We start from the raw sequence: 17,540 nt of genomic DNA, 5'->3' as shown, positions 1-17,540 counted from the left end.
CCAGAGGGTTCCAGGGGGTCCAAGCCCCCCTCCCATATGTTGTAAGATGACCCTGGGGCCAGGAGCATGTGCAGAGGACTGGGCCTATGTGCTCCAAGACAACAAGATATAGCCTGTTGGGTAGAACTTCCTCAGTTGCCGTCGTGGTGAAGCCTTGGTAGTCAAGCCATTCTGCCGACAATGTTGAGACAAGTGTCTAGTCCCTTACATAAGGTTACTGCTAACTTCAAGTTTGACCAAGTATTTGGTTAGAGACTGTCCTTTGGTGCCTTGACAGCCAGATCTAAACTTCAGCTAGCTCATGAAATAACCTGCTATCATAATCCAGAGAACTATGTATAGATGAGAGGTGTTCATAAAATGGAAGTAATTCCTTTTTCAACTGCGGTTGGGGGAAGTCATACAAGAGAGGGACAGGGATATGAGTCTTGTCCCCATTTGAAACACGGAGGTATTTCAACATTCAAAACCTTTCTTTCTTTTCCTAATCCCAGTCAAGGCTAGGATGAAAAGGATTTTAAAAGTATGAGCTGTACAAATACCAGACATATGGTAATCTTTGCAGGGGGCACAGCAATGTTTCCTGATTCCTGGTTGAATTTCTAGTGGAGGACGAGAGTCCTCTTTGGCCAAGTGCATGGAAACTGGCTGCAGCCCTCTAGTGAATATGAAGCAAGAGGCTAAAGAGACTGTTTTTAACATTAGGACAGAATCAGGACTCTTATACAGATGAAAAAAATGTTGTCATATGGAAGAGAATGAGCATTGCAAATAGCAAATATGTAGTAGCAGCTACTGAAGATAATGCTTTCAAATGTTGGGTGAGACTGAATAGAAATTGAGCTTAAACACTTTAGGAATTTTTATACAAAATTCTTTATAGCTTGGGAAGATGTGTTTGACCTTTCTCTCCTTTCTGTCCTCTGGTAATCTAAAAACCATTCAGGTGCCCAACCAAGGGGGCAGTAAGTAAATGCTTACTCCTATGTTGTGTTTGCATAACATGAAGGCCTTGCAGTAACAAGGAATACTTGTTAATGAGGTAGCATTCCCTTACTATAGGAGAGCTGATTGGTGATCATGTTCTCAGCTTTATTCTAGCTGCTGGTAGCTAAAGCTCCAGGCTTGAGGCATCAGCACAGCTAATACAATGCAGTTCACACAGTATATTATTGTTTGATTCGGTAACTGTGAATTGAGGCATACAAACAGTTGATGAATGGATTGTATGACTGGCAACGATTGCGGAGAGGAGATAATAACTTTGGAGACCTTATATCACCCAGCTGACAGGTTCATTAAATAGCACTGTTTGCAGTCCGAGATGGAAAAGATGGATGTAACAGTATTCTGCAGTATCTACATGCCCTGCCCAGGCTCCCACAATCAAAAATAGGGGTCCCCCTTCTTTTGTGAGCAGGAATACTGTTTTTGCCTCATTTACACCACTGTGTGTCAGGAGTAATGCAATTGGTGACATGTTAAGGAGTTAAAGGAGAGAAGAATACTGGGTTTTCAGGATAAATGTGATGAGAAAATTGAATATCTGTTAAATAGCCATTAATAAATATAAGCTATACAATTCTTCTCATTCCTTTCCCATTAAACTGTAACTTAATGTCTTTTATTATTATTTTAACATAGAACCCACTTATGAAGGTAGACTGGAAGTTCTTGCAAAAGGAAAATGTGTAGCCTGCGGTCTATGATTATCTCACGTTATTCAAATTTTTCTTAGGAGAATCAAGCCTCAGGGATTTTTCCAGACATTATTTTTATTTCTACAGATCAGATTATTCATTCAGCAAACAGAAGCAATATCGTGATATTTAGACACACATCCATGCAGATCAGCTAGTGGTTTGGAGCTATTGAATACGAGGGTAAGAGATCATTTTAAAAGCTTGGAAACAATCTATTATTATCTATTATTTAATTTCTCAAATGACTGAGTGAAAAAGGCAAATTAATTTATTATTTCCTATGATAGGGAAATAGCTATCATAAGAAGGAGGAAATGTGCCATATGAAATTACACATTGGGGGGGCATGTAATTTGTACATACCATCTTCATAGCAATACATAATAAAACATATAGAATTTAACTGAAACAGCTTATGAAGTGTTTTAGCAAAGTGGGTGCTTTAAAATATACATTGTTTCCATTCAAAATAGTGTCTTTAAATGGAAGTAATGTATTTTCATAATCTGGTCTTTACACAGAATTTTTGCTCTCTGCTGAAGAGCCTGGATGCCTCTTCTTTCTCTCCTCAGTACTCTGGAATCAGAGGTAGTTTGCTGCTGCCTTCTGAGTCCTCTGACATCCCTTTAGATATGCACACACGGAGTCCCTTACTAAATAGTCCTCCCTGGAAAATCTAGTGCTCCTTGGTGTCAGGCAGGAGCAAAGATGGAAAGGCAATTTGAGATTAAAAAAGAGAGTTTTAACACAGAAATTTATATTTTGAATGTGGTCTGGTGCTTCTCATGTGACATAAGAAAAGCCAAAGGAAAAAACTATACAGTTAGTTTTGAGGGAACTTGTGGTGGATTAGAAATTTATTTCACACAGTTGTAATTAAAGCACCTGAAGTGCTTTTGTGAATGTGGAATTAAGACATCTCTTTTCTGAATAAACCAAAGAAAACAAGCAAAAAAAAAAAAAGTAAACCAAAATTTTAAATCCAGAAGGGAAAAGATACAGAGATACAGTGTGATGAGAAGAGTCATTAGAGACAAATCATTCCACTCACATATGAAGATACAAGTTCAAACGTCAATTCTGATGGATGATTCGTGATCAGTTACAGCTCTTCTAAATACAATTCAAACACAAAGTTTTGACAAAACTTAACTTCACTGATGTTTTTGTTGACTTCAGATGTAAAATCACACTTAGAAAAACCAGGGGAAGCTATAGAGTTTTCATATTTATTCAAGGGTTTTACAGAGCTAATGAGATTTTTTAAACCTTTTTGACATCAATTTTTTTCCCAGAAAATAAAGAGAACTGAATTAAGTGATTTGCATTATTTTCATGAGGGGGAAAAAAAAACACAGAACCCAAAACAGACAAAAAAAACCCCCCAAACAACAACAACAACAAAAAACTATGCTAAGGCACATGGAGGACGTGTTCATTTTTGGGCCCCTCAGTACAAGAAGGACATTGAGTTGCTGGAGCGTGTCCAGAGAAGGATAAAAAAGCTGGTGAAGGGTCTGGAGAGCAAGTCTTATGAAGAGCAGCTGAGGGAGCTGGGGTTGTTCAGCCTGGAGAAGAGGAGGCTGAGGGGAGACCTTATCGCTCTCTACAACTACCTGAAAGGAGGTTGTAGCGAGGTGGGTTTCATTCTCTTCTCCCATGTTACTAGTGATAGAATGAGAGGAAACAGATTCAAGCTGCATCAGGGTAGGTTTAGACTGGATATTAGGAAAAATTTCTTCACTGAAATAGTTTTCAGGCATTGGAACAGGCTTCCCAGAGAAGAGGTTGCTCTCTACATAAAAAAATTGATACAGATGAAGAGCTGTCCCTGAAGAATAACCACGAGCAGGTCAAAAGCTTATGGGTAAGAATCAGAGACAGAGGCAACAAAGGGAACCTTGTGCTTGGTGTCTACTACAGGCCACCTGATCAAGGGGAGCCTACTCACGAAGCGTTCTTCCTCCAACTCCAGGAGGCTTCGTACTTGCAGGCTCTCATCCTACTGGGGGACTTCAACCACCCCGACATTTGCTGGAAAAGTAGCACGGTGAGGTGTAGGCAATCCAGGAGATTCCTAGAATGCATTGAGGATAACTTTTTGAGCCAGATAATAGACAGCCCTACCCAAGGGGATGCAATACTAGACCTGACGGTCACCAATGCAAGTGAGCTCATTGATGACGTCAAGACTGGAGGCAGCCTGGGTTGCAGTGATCACACACTGTTGGAGTTCACAATCCTGAGGGATATGGGAAAAGCTAGGAGTATAGTAAAGATGCTAAATTTTAGGAAAGCAGATTTCCAGCTCTTCAAGGAGTTAGTCAGCAGGACCTCCTGGGAAATGGTCCTCAGGGACAAGGGAACAGAAGAGAGCTGGCAGATAATTAAGGACACGTTCCATACAGCGCAAGAGCTCTCAGTTCCCAGGTGTAAGAAATCAGGCAAGCAAGAGAAGAGACCAGAATGGATGAGTCAAGACATGCTGGTCAAACTAAAGTGCAGGAGGGAACTGCACAGGCAGTGGAAGCAGGGACAGGTATCCTGGGAAGAGTATAGGGACGCTGCCTGGTTGTGTAGGTGTGGGTTCAGGAGGGCCAAGGCACGGCTGGAGCTGGATTTGTCAAGGGATGCAAACAATAACAAGAAAGACTTTTACAGGTACATCAACAAGAAAAGGAAAGTCAAAGAAAGTATACGCACCCTGATGAACAAGAATGGTGGCCTTGTATCAAAAGACGAGGAGAAGGCTGAGATAATCCACAACATTTTTGCCTCAGTCTTCACTGGTAACCCCTCTCCTCACCCCTCCCAAGCCGATGGACTGCAGGATGGAGACCAGGGGGATAAAGCCCCTCCCACTGTAAGGGAAGATCAGGTTCATGGCTGCCTGAGGAACCTGGATATACACAAGTCTATGGGTCCTGATGAGATGCATCCCAGAGTCCTGAGGGAATTGGCTGATGTAGTCGCTAAGCCACTCTCCGTGATATTTGAGAAGTCGTGGCAGTCATGTGAAGTCCCTGGGGACTGGAAGAAGGGAAACATTGTGCCCATCTTTAAAAAGGGTAGAAAGGAGGAACCAGGGAACTAGCGACCTGTCAGCCTCACCTCTGTGCCTGGGAAGATCATGGAACAGATCCTCCCAGAAGCTATGCTAAGGCACATGGAGGACAGGGAGGTGGTTTGAAACAGCCAGCATGTCTTCACCAAGGGCAAGTCCTGCCTGACCAACCTAGCGGCCTTCTGTGATGGACTGACTCCATCAGTGGACAAGGGAAGTGCTATGGATGTCATCTGTCTGGACTTCTGTAAGGCCTTTGACACAGTCCCCCACAGCATCCTTCTCTCTAAACTGGAGAGATATGGATTTGATGAGTGGACTGTTTGGTGGATAAGGAACTGGGTGGATGGTCACATCCAGAGGGTAGAGGTCAATGGCTTGATGTCCAGATGGAAATCAGTGACAAGTAGTGTCCCTCAGGGGTCTGTACTGGGACCGGTAGTATTTAATACCTTCATCAGTGGCATAGACAGTGGGATTGAGTGCACCCTCAGCAAGTTTGCAGATGACACCAAGCTGAGTGGTGCAGTTGACACACCAGAAGGACGGGATGTCATCCAGAGAGACCTGGACAAGCTGGAGAGGTGGGCCTGTGAGAACCTCATGAGGTTCAACAAAGCCAAGTGCAAGGTCCTGCACCTGGGTTGGTGCACACCCTGATATCAATACAGGCTGGGGCATGAAGAGATTGAGAGCAGCCCTGCAGAGAAGGGTTTGGGGGTACTGGTGAATGAAAAGCTGGACATGAGCCAACAATGTGCACTTGCAGCCCTGAAGGCCAACCGTATCCTGGGCTGCATCAAAAGAAGCGTGGCCAGCAGGTCGAGGGAGGTGATTCTGCCCCTCTAGTCTGCTCTGGTGAGACCCCACCTGGAGTACTGCATCCAGCTCTGGAGCCCTCAGCACAGAAAGGACGTGGACCTGTTGGAGCAGGTCCAGAGGAGGGCCACAAAAATGATCCGAGGGTTGGAGCACCTCTCCTATGAGGACAGGCTGAGAGAGCTGGGGTTGTTCATCCTGGAGAAGAGAAGGCTGCGGGGAGACGTTATTGCAGCCTTCCAGTACTTAAAGGGGGACTATAGGAAAGATGGGGGCAATCTCTTTTGCAAGGCCTGTTGTGACAGGACAAGGGGTAATGGTTTTAAACTAAAGGAGGGTAGATTTAGACTGGATATAAGGAAAAAAATTTTTACTATGAGGGTGGTGAAGCACTGGACCAGGTTGCCCAGAGTGGTGGTAGATTCCCCATCCCTAGGAACATTCAAGGTCAGGTTGGATGGGGCTCTGACCAATCTGATCTAGTTGCAGATGTCCCTGCTCACTGCAGGGTGGTTGGACTAGATGACCTCTAAAGGTCCCTTCCAACCTAAACCATTCTATGCTTTAATAGTAAAAAATGCCTCAATTTCTAACCGTTATTGATATATGTGGTTCCCAAAGAGAAGCTTTATTTCAAAATTAACCTGAAAAAATTAGTGCTTTATTACACAAAATTAACAAGACCTTATTAATTTTTCTCTCTCTGTAAAATTTTATCACACATCTTTGTAACTGGCATGTGACACACTACAGTGACAACTAATCTGGCAAACCCTCAGTATAGCCAGTAACATATAGCATGCTGAAAAAACAAACATGCTTTTCTGAGCTTGAACAATATTATAGAAATAAAAAAGCTGTCATGACTTTGGCTGACTTAGTAAAAAATATCAGTTGCTGAAGAAAATAAGTGAAAGATTCTGAGGGACCACGTCACATGAATGTTATGACAGAATGTTAAGGAGGGAGTAGGGATATAATGAATGAGGCAGAAAATAAGTCAAAAATCACACTAAGAAAGTTTAGGAAAAATTTTATTACAAAGTGATAGTATACTGGACACTCACAGGGTCAGACATTTTGATATGCAAAGAGACCTTGACAGTATTTAAGAAATTTTGGGAGACTTTAACTTCCTAGTTGTTGATTTTAAAAAAATAAATGTTTCTAATAAGCAACTGTCCCTATTACTCTATGTGTTATTAATTTTAAACATTCTGAGATACACCAGTGATAAGCACTAGATTCCTACTGGCTTTATTTTTATTTTTCTCTACAATTTTAACATGAAAGCATAATCCCTTATAGAGAAAAGAACTGGCTTGTGTGGGAGAAAGCACCTATTCAAAAAACATCATCAATGAAAGGGAGCAGTGGAAACTGCTGGCAAAACAAACTGCTTTTAGCATAAATATTGTCTTCTTCAAGCTTATTCTGGTATAAAAGTCTTCTGCAACTCTCTTGCAATATACCCTACTGCCATAGTTTAGCCCCAGTCATCAACTAAGCACCACACAGCCACTCTCTCACTCCCCCACCCCAGTGGGATCGGGGAGAGAATCGGAAGGGCAAAAGTAAGAAAACACATGGATTGAGATAAGAACAGTTTAATAAATAAAATAAAACAGTGATAGTATTAATAATAACAATATACTGAACAGGAAAATAACAAAACAGAGAGAGAGGTGAAACCTCGGGAGGAGGGGAAAAAAGCAAAGAACAAGTGATGCAACCACTCACCAATCACCGACCAACGCTGCTGGTCCCTAAGCTGCGATCACTGCTTCCCCCAGCCAACTACCCCCTGGTTCATATACTGGGCATGACATTGACATCATATGATATGGAATATCCCTTTGGCCAGTTTGGATCAGATATCTTGGCTGTGCCCCATCCCCTCCCGGCTTCTTGTGCACCCAGCAGAGCATGGGAGGTTGGAAAAGTCCTTGACTAGTGTAAGAACTACTTAGCAACAACTAAAACATCAGTGTATCAATATTATTCTCAGCCGAAACCAGTATCCACCCCTTACTCCATACCATTTACATCATGCTCAGGTCCCATACTATCCAATACAACGTCAATAACCACCACCCCACTTCCAATCCTTTGATATAATACACAGATATCATTTAGCGTTCCATTAGTCTGTGAACCACCCCTGTAAAATGTCTGTAGAGGGTGCACAAATGTCCAAAGAATGTCCACTGAGTTCATTTAACCCATGATTTTGGGCTCCATCTATCATAAGAGTCTTTCAAGGCTGGAGAGATGGTGTGTGTGGTTTTGGATTGCTGCATGCAGGTCAGTCCTTGTTCCATCACCGCTGCACTGTCAGTCCTTGTTCTATCACTGCTGCACTTTGCTCGCTTTCATCAAATACATTCTCTGTGAACTGGAAAATTCCTACTGTGATATCGTTGATATGGCATACAGCAATCACAGAAGAGCTGACATACAATATTATATAGAAATTAGCATTATAGCTTTCAGTTAATTGCCTATTTTAATCCAAAATCAAATCCCCTTGAGGCACACATCGGACTCCTCCATCCTCCCACATCACCACCAAGTGCACCCAGGAACTTCAGCAAAAACAAGCCCACAGATGGGTTTGCCTTTGCCCGAGACAGGAATAACCTGGACTGTTTTCCACAGGATATTTTTTTACATGCACTACGGGGACTTTATCCCCTTCCACAGTACGTAAGAGTTCTGATTGACCAACCCCCTTGTGTTGACTAACAAGGTGGCTTTTGCTAAATGTGTATGCCAGTGTTTAAATGTCCCACGACCCATTGCTCCCAGTGCAGTCTTTAACCATCCATTGTATCGTTCAATTTTCCCAGAGGCTGATGCATGATAGGGGATGTGATACACCCACTCAATGCCATGATCTTCGGCCCAGCTGCCTATGAGGCAGTTTCAGAAATGAGTCCTGTTATCTGACTTAATTCTTTCTGGGGTGCCATGTTCCCATAGGTCTTGTTTTAAAGGCCCAGGATAGTGTTCTGGACTGTGGCATGGGGCACAGGATATGTTTCCATTCATCCAACGGTTGCTTCCACCATTTTAAGCACATGGTGCTTGCCTTGGTAGGTTTGTGGGAGTGTGATATAGTCAATTTGCCAAGCCTCCCCATATTTATATTTCAACCATCATCCGCCATACCACAGAGGCTTTAACGGCGTGGCTTGCTTGACTGCAGAGCATATTTTACATTCATGGATAACCTGTGCAATACTGTCCATGGTCAAGTCCACCCCTTGACCACAAGCCCATCTGTATGTTGCATCTCTCCCTTGATGGCCTGAGTTGCCATCCTTACGCTGCCAGTCTAGAACAACCTGAGCCACTTCAATCTTGGCAGCCTGATCTACCTGCTCGTTGTTTCAATGGTCTTCAGTGGCCCGACTCTTGGGGACGTGAGCATCCACAAGATGTACCTTCACAACCAGGTTCTCTAGCCGGGCAGCAATATCTTGCCACAATGTGGAAGCCCAGATGGGTTTATCTCTGTGCTGCCAGTTGCTCTGCTTCCACTGCTGCAGCCAGCCCCACAGGGCATTTGCCACCATCCAGGAGTCAGTATAAAGATAGAGCACTGGCCACTTTTCTCATTCAGCAATGTCAAAGGCCAGCTGGATGGCCTTTACCTCTGCAAACTGGCTCAATTCACCTTCTCCTTCAGTAGTTTCTGCTACTTGTGTGTAGGACTCCATACAGCAGCCTTCCATCTCCAGTGCTTTCCCACAAGATGACAGGACCCATCAGTGAACAGGGCGTATTGCTTCTCATTTTCTGGCAGTTTATTATAGAGTGGGGCTTCTTCAGCACATGCCACCTCCTCCTCTGGCGATAAACCCAAATCTTTGCCTTCTGGCCAGTCCATGATCACTTCCAAGATTCCTGGGCGACTGGGGTTTCCTATTCGAGCCCACTGGGTGATCAGTGCAACCCATTTACTCCACGTAGCATCAGTTGCATGATGTGTAGAGGGGACCCTCCCTTTGAACACTCAGTGCAGCACTGGCAGTCGGGGTGCCAGGAGCAGCTGTGCCTCAGTACCAACCACTTCTGAAGCAGCTCGAACCCCTTCATATGCTGCCAATATCTCTTTTTCAGTTGGAGTATAGCGGGCTTCATACCCTCCGTATCCCCGACTCCAAAACCCAAGAGGTCGACCTCAGGTCTCCCCTGGTGCTTTCTGCAAGAGCCTCTGGGTAGGACCATTCTCCCCGGCTGCTGTGTAGACCACATTCTTTACATCTTGTCCTGCCTAGACTGGCCGAAGGGCTACTGCATGACCTATTTCCTGTTTAATCTGTTCAAAGGCTTGTTGTTGCTCAGGGCCCCATTTGAAATCATTCTTCTTCCGGGTCACTTGATAGAGAGGGCTTACGATCAGACTGTAATTTGGAATATGCATTCTCCAAAAACCCACAACGCCCAAGAAAGCTTGTGTTTCCTTTTTGCTAGTTGGTGGAGACATGGCTGCTATTTTGTTGATCACATCCATTGGGATCTGATGACATCCATCTTGCCATTTGATTCCTTAAGAACTGGATGTCTTGTGCAGGTCCCTTCACCTTACTTTGTTTTATGGCAAAACCAGCTTTCAGAAGGATTTGGACTATTCTCTCTCCTCTCTCAAAAACTTCTTCTGCTGTGTTGCCCCACGCAATGATGTCATCAATGTATTGAAGGTGTTCTGGAGCTTCTCCCTGTTCCAGTACAGTCTGAATCAGTCCATGGCAAATGGTAGGGCTGGGTTTCCACCCCTGGGGCAGTCGAATCCAGGTGTACTGGACGCCCCTCCATGTGAAAGCAAACTGTGGCCTGCACTCTGCTGCCAGAGGGATGGAGAAGAATGCATTAGCCATATCAATTGTGGCATACCACTTTTGACTCCAGTTTGTATTGAAGTTCTAGCATGTCTGGCACAGCAGCACTCAGTGGAGGAGTGGCTTCATTCAGGCCACGATAGTCTACTGTTAGTCTCCACTCTCCATTAGACTTCCGGACTGGCCATATGGGACTGTTAAAGGGTGAGTGGGTCTTACTGATGACTCCTTGGCTTCTCAGTTGGTGAATGAGCTCATGGATGGGAATCAGAGATTCCCTGTTGGTGCGATATTGCCGCCTATGCACTGTTGTGGTGGCAATCGGCACCTGTTGTTCTTTGACCCTTAGCAATCCCACAACAGAAGGGTCCTTTGAGAGGCCAGGCAAGGCAGACAGCTGTTTAGTTTTCTCCTTCTCCAAGGCAGCTACACCAAAAGCCCCCTTGTACCCTTTTGGGTCCTTGAAATACCCTCTCCTGAGGTAGTCTATGCCAAGGATGCATGGAGCCTCTGGGCCAGTCTCAATGGGGTGCTTTTGCCACTCATTCCCGGTTAGGCTCACTTTAGCCTCCAATACAGTTAGCTCTTGGGATCCCCCGTCACTCCAGCAATACTGATGGGTTCTGCCCCTATATAGTTTGGTGGCATTAGGGTGCACTGTGCACCAGTGTCCACTAAAGCCTTATACTCCTGTGGGTCGGACGTGCCAGGCTATCGCATCCACACAGTCCAGTAAGCCTGGTTATCCCTTTCCTCCATCTAGCTGGAGGCTGGGCCCCTCCAGTCCTGATCATAGTATTAGATACTGACGTCTTGCAGCTTTGAATCAAAAATTCCTGTTATGAAGGTCAGAAATAAAATACGCATTTCTGCTCCTCTATCTGGGGAACTTCTCACTGGAAAGTGGAGCAGCACATTTCCTGGAATTACCCCCATGAATGACTCTTTTTCCATGGAACTCATGTCCTCTTTGTGATCACACAGGTAAAACCATAGAGTAACCACTTGAGCAGTGGGATGCTTACTGCTAACGGCTGAGATACTGGTCTGTACAGGTGGGGAATAGGATATAGCCTCTTTGAGCTGGAACAGTTTCTCCACTGCCGAGATGAGGGAGGGAGAAGTATTTGCTTTGTAACCCCAGAGTCTGCTAGACATATCCCCCACCACTGATGCCTCTTCATCTTTCCAGGACATTACTGCCAATGAGTTTACATGCGACGATGGTTTGCTTCGTACAAACTTACACTACATGGGTCCTGTACACTGGGCTTCATCTGGATCTTTGGTTGACTGTTGATCGTCCAGGTCACCATAAATCACCTCAAGCAGGGCTAATTCCCTCAGATACTGGATACCTTTCTCCATGGTGGTCCATTTTCCTGGGCAATATATAACAACTTCCTTGAAGGGATACCTTTCTTTCACACTGGACAGGAGTCACCTCCAGAGCCTGAGGACTTGTGTCCCTTGTCCATTTTCCAATCACTTTGTCAACACCCCCTTCCCCAGAAAGGGATCCCAGTTGTTTGGCTTCTTTCCCCTCTAATTCCAGGCTACTGGCCCCATTATCCCAGCATCGGAGCAGCCAGGTGACAATGTGCTCACCTAGAAGATGGCCGAAATCTTTTCATATATCTCATAGCTCATGCAAGGATAGGGATCAAGTGGTTTCCATCTCGTTTACAATTTCTGCCTCTTCCTCCACGTCTCCTCATGATGACCCTGCTCTTCCGTCATCTCTTTCTAAGCTTTCTCTTCCAAGATTTCTTCTTGTGTGTAGTGGTGACTGATACCAGCATGAGTTGATTCTCACGTTCTGCTGTAGTGATTGTTGTTGGGGTTTGAGTGACTGCAGTGCTTTTCTCCGGGGTTGGAGTAGATGCAGCACCGATTGTGGGGGTTTGAGTAGCCACAATGCTTGTTATTTCCTTTGTCTTTCTCTTTTTAGATCCAGAGGCCTTCGCTTCCCCTTGGAGGTACTGAATAGAGTTGAACAGGGCTTGGTAGGCATGGGCTGGGCCTCAGCACATTGCAGTGAGTTGTGTGTCCCTAGAATTGCCAGGGTGACAACATACTTCCTCCAAGTATCAGCTATCTTGGCTGTGCCCCCTCCCGTACCATCTTCTTGCGCACCTGGCAGAATATGGGAAGCTGGAAAGGTCCCTGACTACTACAGGCGCTACAATGAAGATAATTAACTTTCTCAGCCAAAACCAGCACATTCTCCACCCTTTATTCCATACCATTTACACCATGCCCAGGCCCCATACCATCCTATCCAACCTTACCATCCACGACCCCTCCCCTTCCCATCCTTTGACATAATACACAGACATCATTCCCTTAGTTTATGGACCTTCTCTGTAAAGCTTTATATTCTTGTGGGTCTGACGTGCCAGGCTATCGGATCCACACAGTCTAATAAACCCAATTATCCCTTTCCTCCACCTGGCTGGAGGCAGGGCCCCTCTAGTCCCGATCATGGCATTCGCAATTCACTTCCTGTAAATGTGACTCAAGAGTCTCTCTATTAAGCTCAGAAATAAAATCAGCGTTTCTACTCCTCTGTCTGGGGACCTGCTCACTGGAAACTCGAGCAGCAACTTTCCTGGAAGAACCCCCCTCACTGATTTTTTTCCCTTGCAGTTCACGTACCCATGCCTCTAGGGTCAAAGTAGGTTTTCCATCCCACCTCCTCATGTCCTTTCCATGGCCGCGCTGGTATTACCATAGGGTGGCCCATGGTGTGTATCCTCTCCTTTGAGCAAAAGGATGCTTATTCCTAACAGCTGAGACACTGCTCTGTCGAGGTGGGGAGTAGGACATATCTTCTTTGAGTTGCTGGACCTCTCGGGATAGTTTCTCCACAGCAGAGACTAGCAAGGAAGAGATATTTGCTTCATAATCCCGGAGTTTATCAATCACCTCCGCCACTGTTGGTGCCTTGTCCCCTCTCCAGGACATTACTGCCAATGAGTTTGCTTAACAAATCTCTCAGGCAAAACATCACTAATCATGGCAGAACACAGCAGACTAAACAAACCAACACCAATCTTTAACGCGAACTCAAAATTGAAAACATGGTGCTGTGACCAGCAGCTGTTATTCTTTCAAACGCTCTGAGCCCCATGTTGGGCGCCAAAATAGACTGCGTTGGTTTAGGTGGCATCTCAGCCCCACACAGCCACTTGCTCACTCCCCCACTGGCGGGATGGGGGAGAGAATCAGAAGCATAAAGCTCTTAGGTTGAGATAAGAACAGTTTAATTATTAAAATAAAACAAACAACAACAACAGTAATAATAATGCAGTGGAAAGGAAAACAATGAGAGTCGCAAAACCCAGGGTGGGTGGGGGAAGGGGGAATGAATAACCAAAACAAACCACACATGACGCAGCTGCTCACCACCTGTTGACCTGATGGCGCCACTCCCCAAGCCGCAACTACTGCTCCTGCGCACCAACTGCCCTGGTTAATATACTGGTCATGGTGTCATATGGTACGGAATATCCCATTGGCCAGTTTGGGGCAGCTGTCTTGGCTGTGGCCCCGCCCCTCCTGGTCTCTTGCCCATGTGGCAGAGCATGGGAGGCTGGAAAGGTCCCTGACTACTACAGGTGCTACAGTGAAGAGAATCAACTCTTTCTCAGCCAAAACCAGCACACTAATATTTGTGTGATGGTCCTCTGACATGTATAAAATGTTATCTTTATAAAATATATAAAGCTTCAGTGGATACATGAATAAATTCTCATTTTGTAGGTGCCTTTAATAGTAAAAAAGTGGGTTGTTTTTTTCTGATTGTTTCTTTTATTCTTCTGACAGTACAAACAAGTGGAACAGTACATGTCATTCCACAAGTTACCTGCTGACATGCGCCAGAAGATCCATGATTACTATGAGCACCGCTACCAAGGCAAGATCTTTGATGAAGAAAACATTCTCAGTGAGCTCAATGATCCTCTTAGGGAGGTAAGCGTTCAAGTGTTTCTTCATGATATGGAAAACTTTAATGTCTTTGCTCTTTCTGTGTTGACATGCTCTTTCTGATTCTATTATGTAACTTTTAATCTCATTTGACCTAGGAGAATGAAATTTGTATTACATCAATACAAAGAAATTAGGATGTTTACAATATTGTCAACCAGTCTGTCAGAGTCACTGCCACACAAGGATGTCAAAGAGTAAAATTCTGTCCTTAACTCTTGACAGAAACTCATAGTCTTCTGTCATTCTTTAAAATAGAGTGGCTAGACTAGAATAGTCCTGGGTGAAAGTTTTTTTCTGCTTCCCCTACTTGCTAACCAGGTATCTGTGCAGATGACACCACTGAAAGCCACCAGTGAAGTGAGAGCTCCTCTATTTCATTCTGTGAAGTAGCATCCTTGGTTAAGATGGTTTGTATTTGAGGTGAGGAAGCTGAAATATGACATACAAGCCATTAAAAAATCTCATTTGTTAAAACTCTAGTTTGTATTCCAGTTTGGTTTTTTTTTAAATGCTATGTTTTGTGTGGAAGCAGTTGGAATTTTCTTTGGCAAGGTACTTGTGTGGGAGGAAGGCAGCATTCATCTCGCTATAACAGAGGTAGCTGCTTAACCGGAATATAAATCTGACTGTCTTCTGTTGGGTGATGCTCGTGCTTCATCTACTCAAGGACGCTCTTCTTATGAGTTGGCTGGTATCTTCTACAGAAAAGAGGAGGAAACAAAAAAAACAGAGGAGAAGAAGGAAGTTGAAAAATTCAGAGAGAAGAAAGCATAAACAGGGAAAATACAAAAGTAGCAATAAAAGAGGAATGGTCTGATGTGTGATGAAACCCGTGTACTTTTCAGTAATACCAAGTAATGCATTTTAGCGTCCTCTGCTATTGGAGGAGGAGTAGTAAATACATGTATATATAACTCCCAACAGAGCACAGAATGCCATCTGTACTTTTGGAAAGATATGTGAGGGTTTATTTTTTTTAACAAATTATGTATCATAAGAATAACAGGTCTGTGATGGATTGTCTGTATCACTGAATCCAGATCTTTGTTGTGAAAGGAAAATATGTCACACAATCCTTTTCCAAAATCATTCTAGTTCCATATTTAAAATAGTTGGCATACTCACAGAATCACAGAATGGTAGGGGTTGGAAGGGACCTCTGGAGATCATCTTGTCCAACCCCCACTGCTTGAGCAGGTACACCTAGAGCAGAGTGCACAGGACTGTGTCCAGGCAGGTTTTGAATGTCTCCACAAAAGGAGACTCCACAACCTCCCTGGGCAGCCTGTTCTACTGCCCTGTCACCCTCACAGTAAAGAAGTTTTCCTCATATTCAGGTGGAACTTCCTGTGTTCCAGCTTGTGCCCATTGCCCCTTGGCCTATCATTGGGAACTAATGAAAAGAGTCTAGTCCCATCATCCTGTATTGATGAAATCCCCCCTCAGTCTTCTCTTCTCCAGGCTAAACAAACCCAGGTCTCTCAGCCTTTCCTCATATGGGAGATGCTCCAGCCCCCTGATCATCTTCATAGCTCTCCTCTGGACTTGCTCAAGCAGTTCCACATCCTTCTTAAACTGGGGGGGGGGGGGGGGGGCAGAACTGTACACAGTACTCCAAATGTGGTCTCACTAGGGCAGAGTAGAGGGGGAAGATAACCTCTCTTGATCTGCTGGCCACACTCCTTTTCATGCAGCCCAGGATATTGTTGGCCTTCTTGGCCACAAGGGCACATTGCTGGCTCAGGGTCAATTTGCTGTCCACTAGCACTCCCAGGTCCTTCTCAACAGAGCTGCTTTCCAGTAGTTCGGCCCCCAGCCTGTATTGGTGCATGGGGTTGTTCCTCCCCAGGTGCAGGACCTTGCACTTGCTCTTGTTGAATTTCATCAGGTTTCCCTTGTCCCAGCTCTCCAGCCTGTCCAGGTCTCGCTGGATGGCAGCACAGCCTCCTGGTGTATCAGCCACTCCTCCCAGCTTGGTATCATCAGTGAACTTGCTGAGGTTACACTCTATCACTTCGTCCAGGTCATTGATGAATATCTTAAACAGGACTCGACCCAGTACAGACCTCTGGGGAATACCACTAGTGGCAGGCCTCCATCCAGACTCTGCCCCGTTGATCACGATCCTCTGAGTTCTGTTGTTGAGCCAGTTCTCTATCCACCTCACTGTCCTCTCATCCAACCCACACTTCATTAGCTTGCCTGTGAGAAGGCTATGGGAGACACTGTCAAATGCCTTACTGAAGTCGAGATAGACAACATCCACTGCTCTCCCTTCATTGACCCAGCCAGTCACGCCATCATAGAAGGCTATCAGGTTGGTCAGGCATGATCTTCCCTTGGTGAATCCATGTTGACTATTTCTGATAACCTTCTAGTCCTCTACATGCTTGGAGATGACCTCCAGGATAAACTGCTCCATCACCTGTCTGGGAACGGAGCTGAGGCTGACTGGCCTATAGTCCCCTGGGTCCTCCTTCTTGCCCTTTTTGAAGATTGGAGTGACATTTGCTGTCCTCCAGTCATCGGGCACCTCTCCTGTCCTCCATGACCTTTCAAAGATGATGGGGAGTGGCTTGGCAAGAACATCCGCCAGCTCCCTCAGCACTCATGGGTGCATCCCATCGGGGCCCATGGATTTGTGAGGATCCAGTTTGCCTAGGTGATCTCTGACCCAATCCTTCTCAACCAAGGGGAAGTCTTCCTTTCTACAGATTTTCTCTCTCTCTTCTGGGGGCTGAGATGCCTGAGGGCCAGCCTTAGCAGTAAAGACCAAAGCAAAGAAGGCATTCAGTGTAATTATGATGAGTTGCTTTAGCCAGCCAAAATTTTCTCATTTGTTGTATTTTCTTTTCTAGTAACTATGAATTATCTGAGAGATAATTCAATACCAATGCTGCCAAGGCCTGTGAGGTAAAGTTTATGTCTTTTACCAGTGCACAAGCCATTCATTTTAGAATACAGTAATTCATAGCTACCCTGACTCCAGGGGTGAGAATAGCAGCTGCCGTGATTTCACTTGGACTATATAAAACGATTTGTGAATCACAGTCATTAGGTTGCTGAGAAACATCTCTGCTTTTCTCGATTCATGTTGTAAATCTTTCTTATTTAAAA

The 17,540-nt window shown here is 44.8% G+C and overlaps 2 protein-coding genes across 2 annotated transcripts in view; one reads left to right on the top strand and one right to left on the bottom strand.

Moving 5' to 3' along the window:
• LOC104047827 (NAD(P) transhydrogenase, mitochondrial-like) overlaps positions 1-17,540 on the bottom strand; it is an 849,989-nt gene that overhangs the window by 119,004 nt on the left and 713,445 nt on the right. The gene's annotated exons all lie outside the window — the stretch shown is intronic.
• The window catches only part of LOC135310808 (potassium/sodium hyperpolarization-activated cyclic nucleotide-gated channel 1-like), a 281,354-nt gene that overhangs the window by 186,315 nt on the left and 77,499 nt on the right, over positions 1-17,540 (top strand). The window contains exon 5 of the mRNA XM_064439797.1: positions 14,259-14,405. Coding sequence (XP_064295867.1) covers positions 14,259-14,405 — 147 coding nt within the window. The remainder of the gene's footprint in view (positions 1-14,258; positions 14,406-17,540) is intronic.

This window comes from Phalacrocorax carbo (genome assembly GCF_963921805.1).
Source record: "Phalacrocorax carbo chromosome W unlocalized genomic scaffold, bPhaCar2.1 SUPER_W_unloc_1, whole genome shotgun sequence".
In the NCBI taxonomy this organism is placed as follows: domain Eukaryota; kingdom Metazoa; phylum Chordata; class Aves; order Suliformes; family Phalacrocoracidae; genus Phalacrocorax; species Phalacrocorax carbo.
This window is presented reverse-complemented; position numbering and strand designations above follow the sequence as displayed.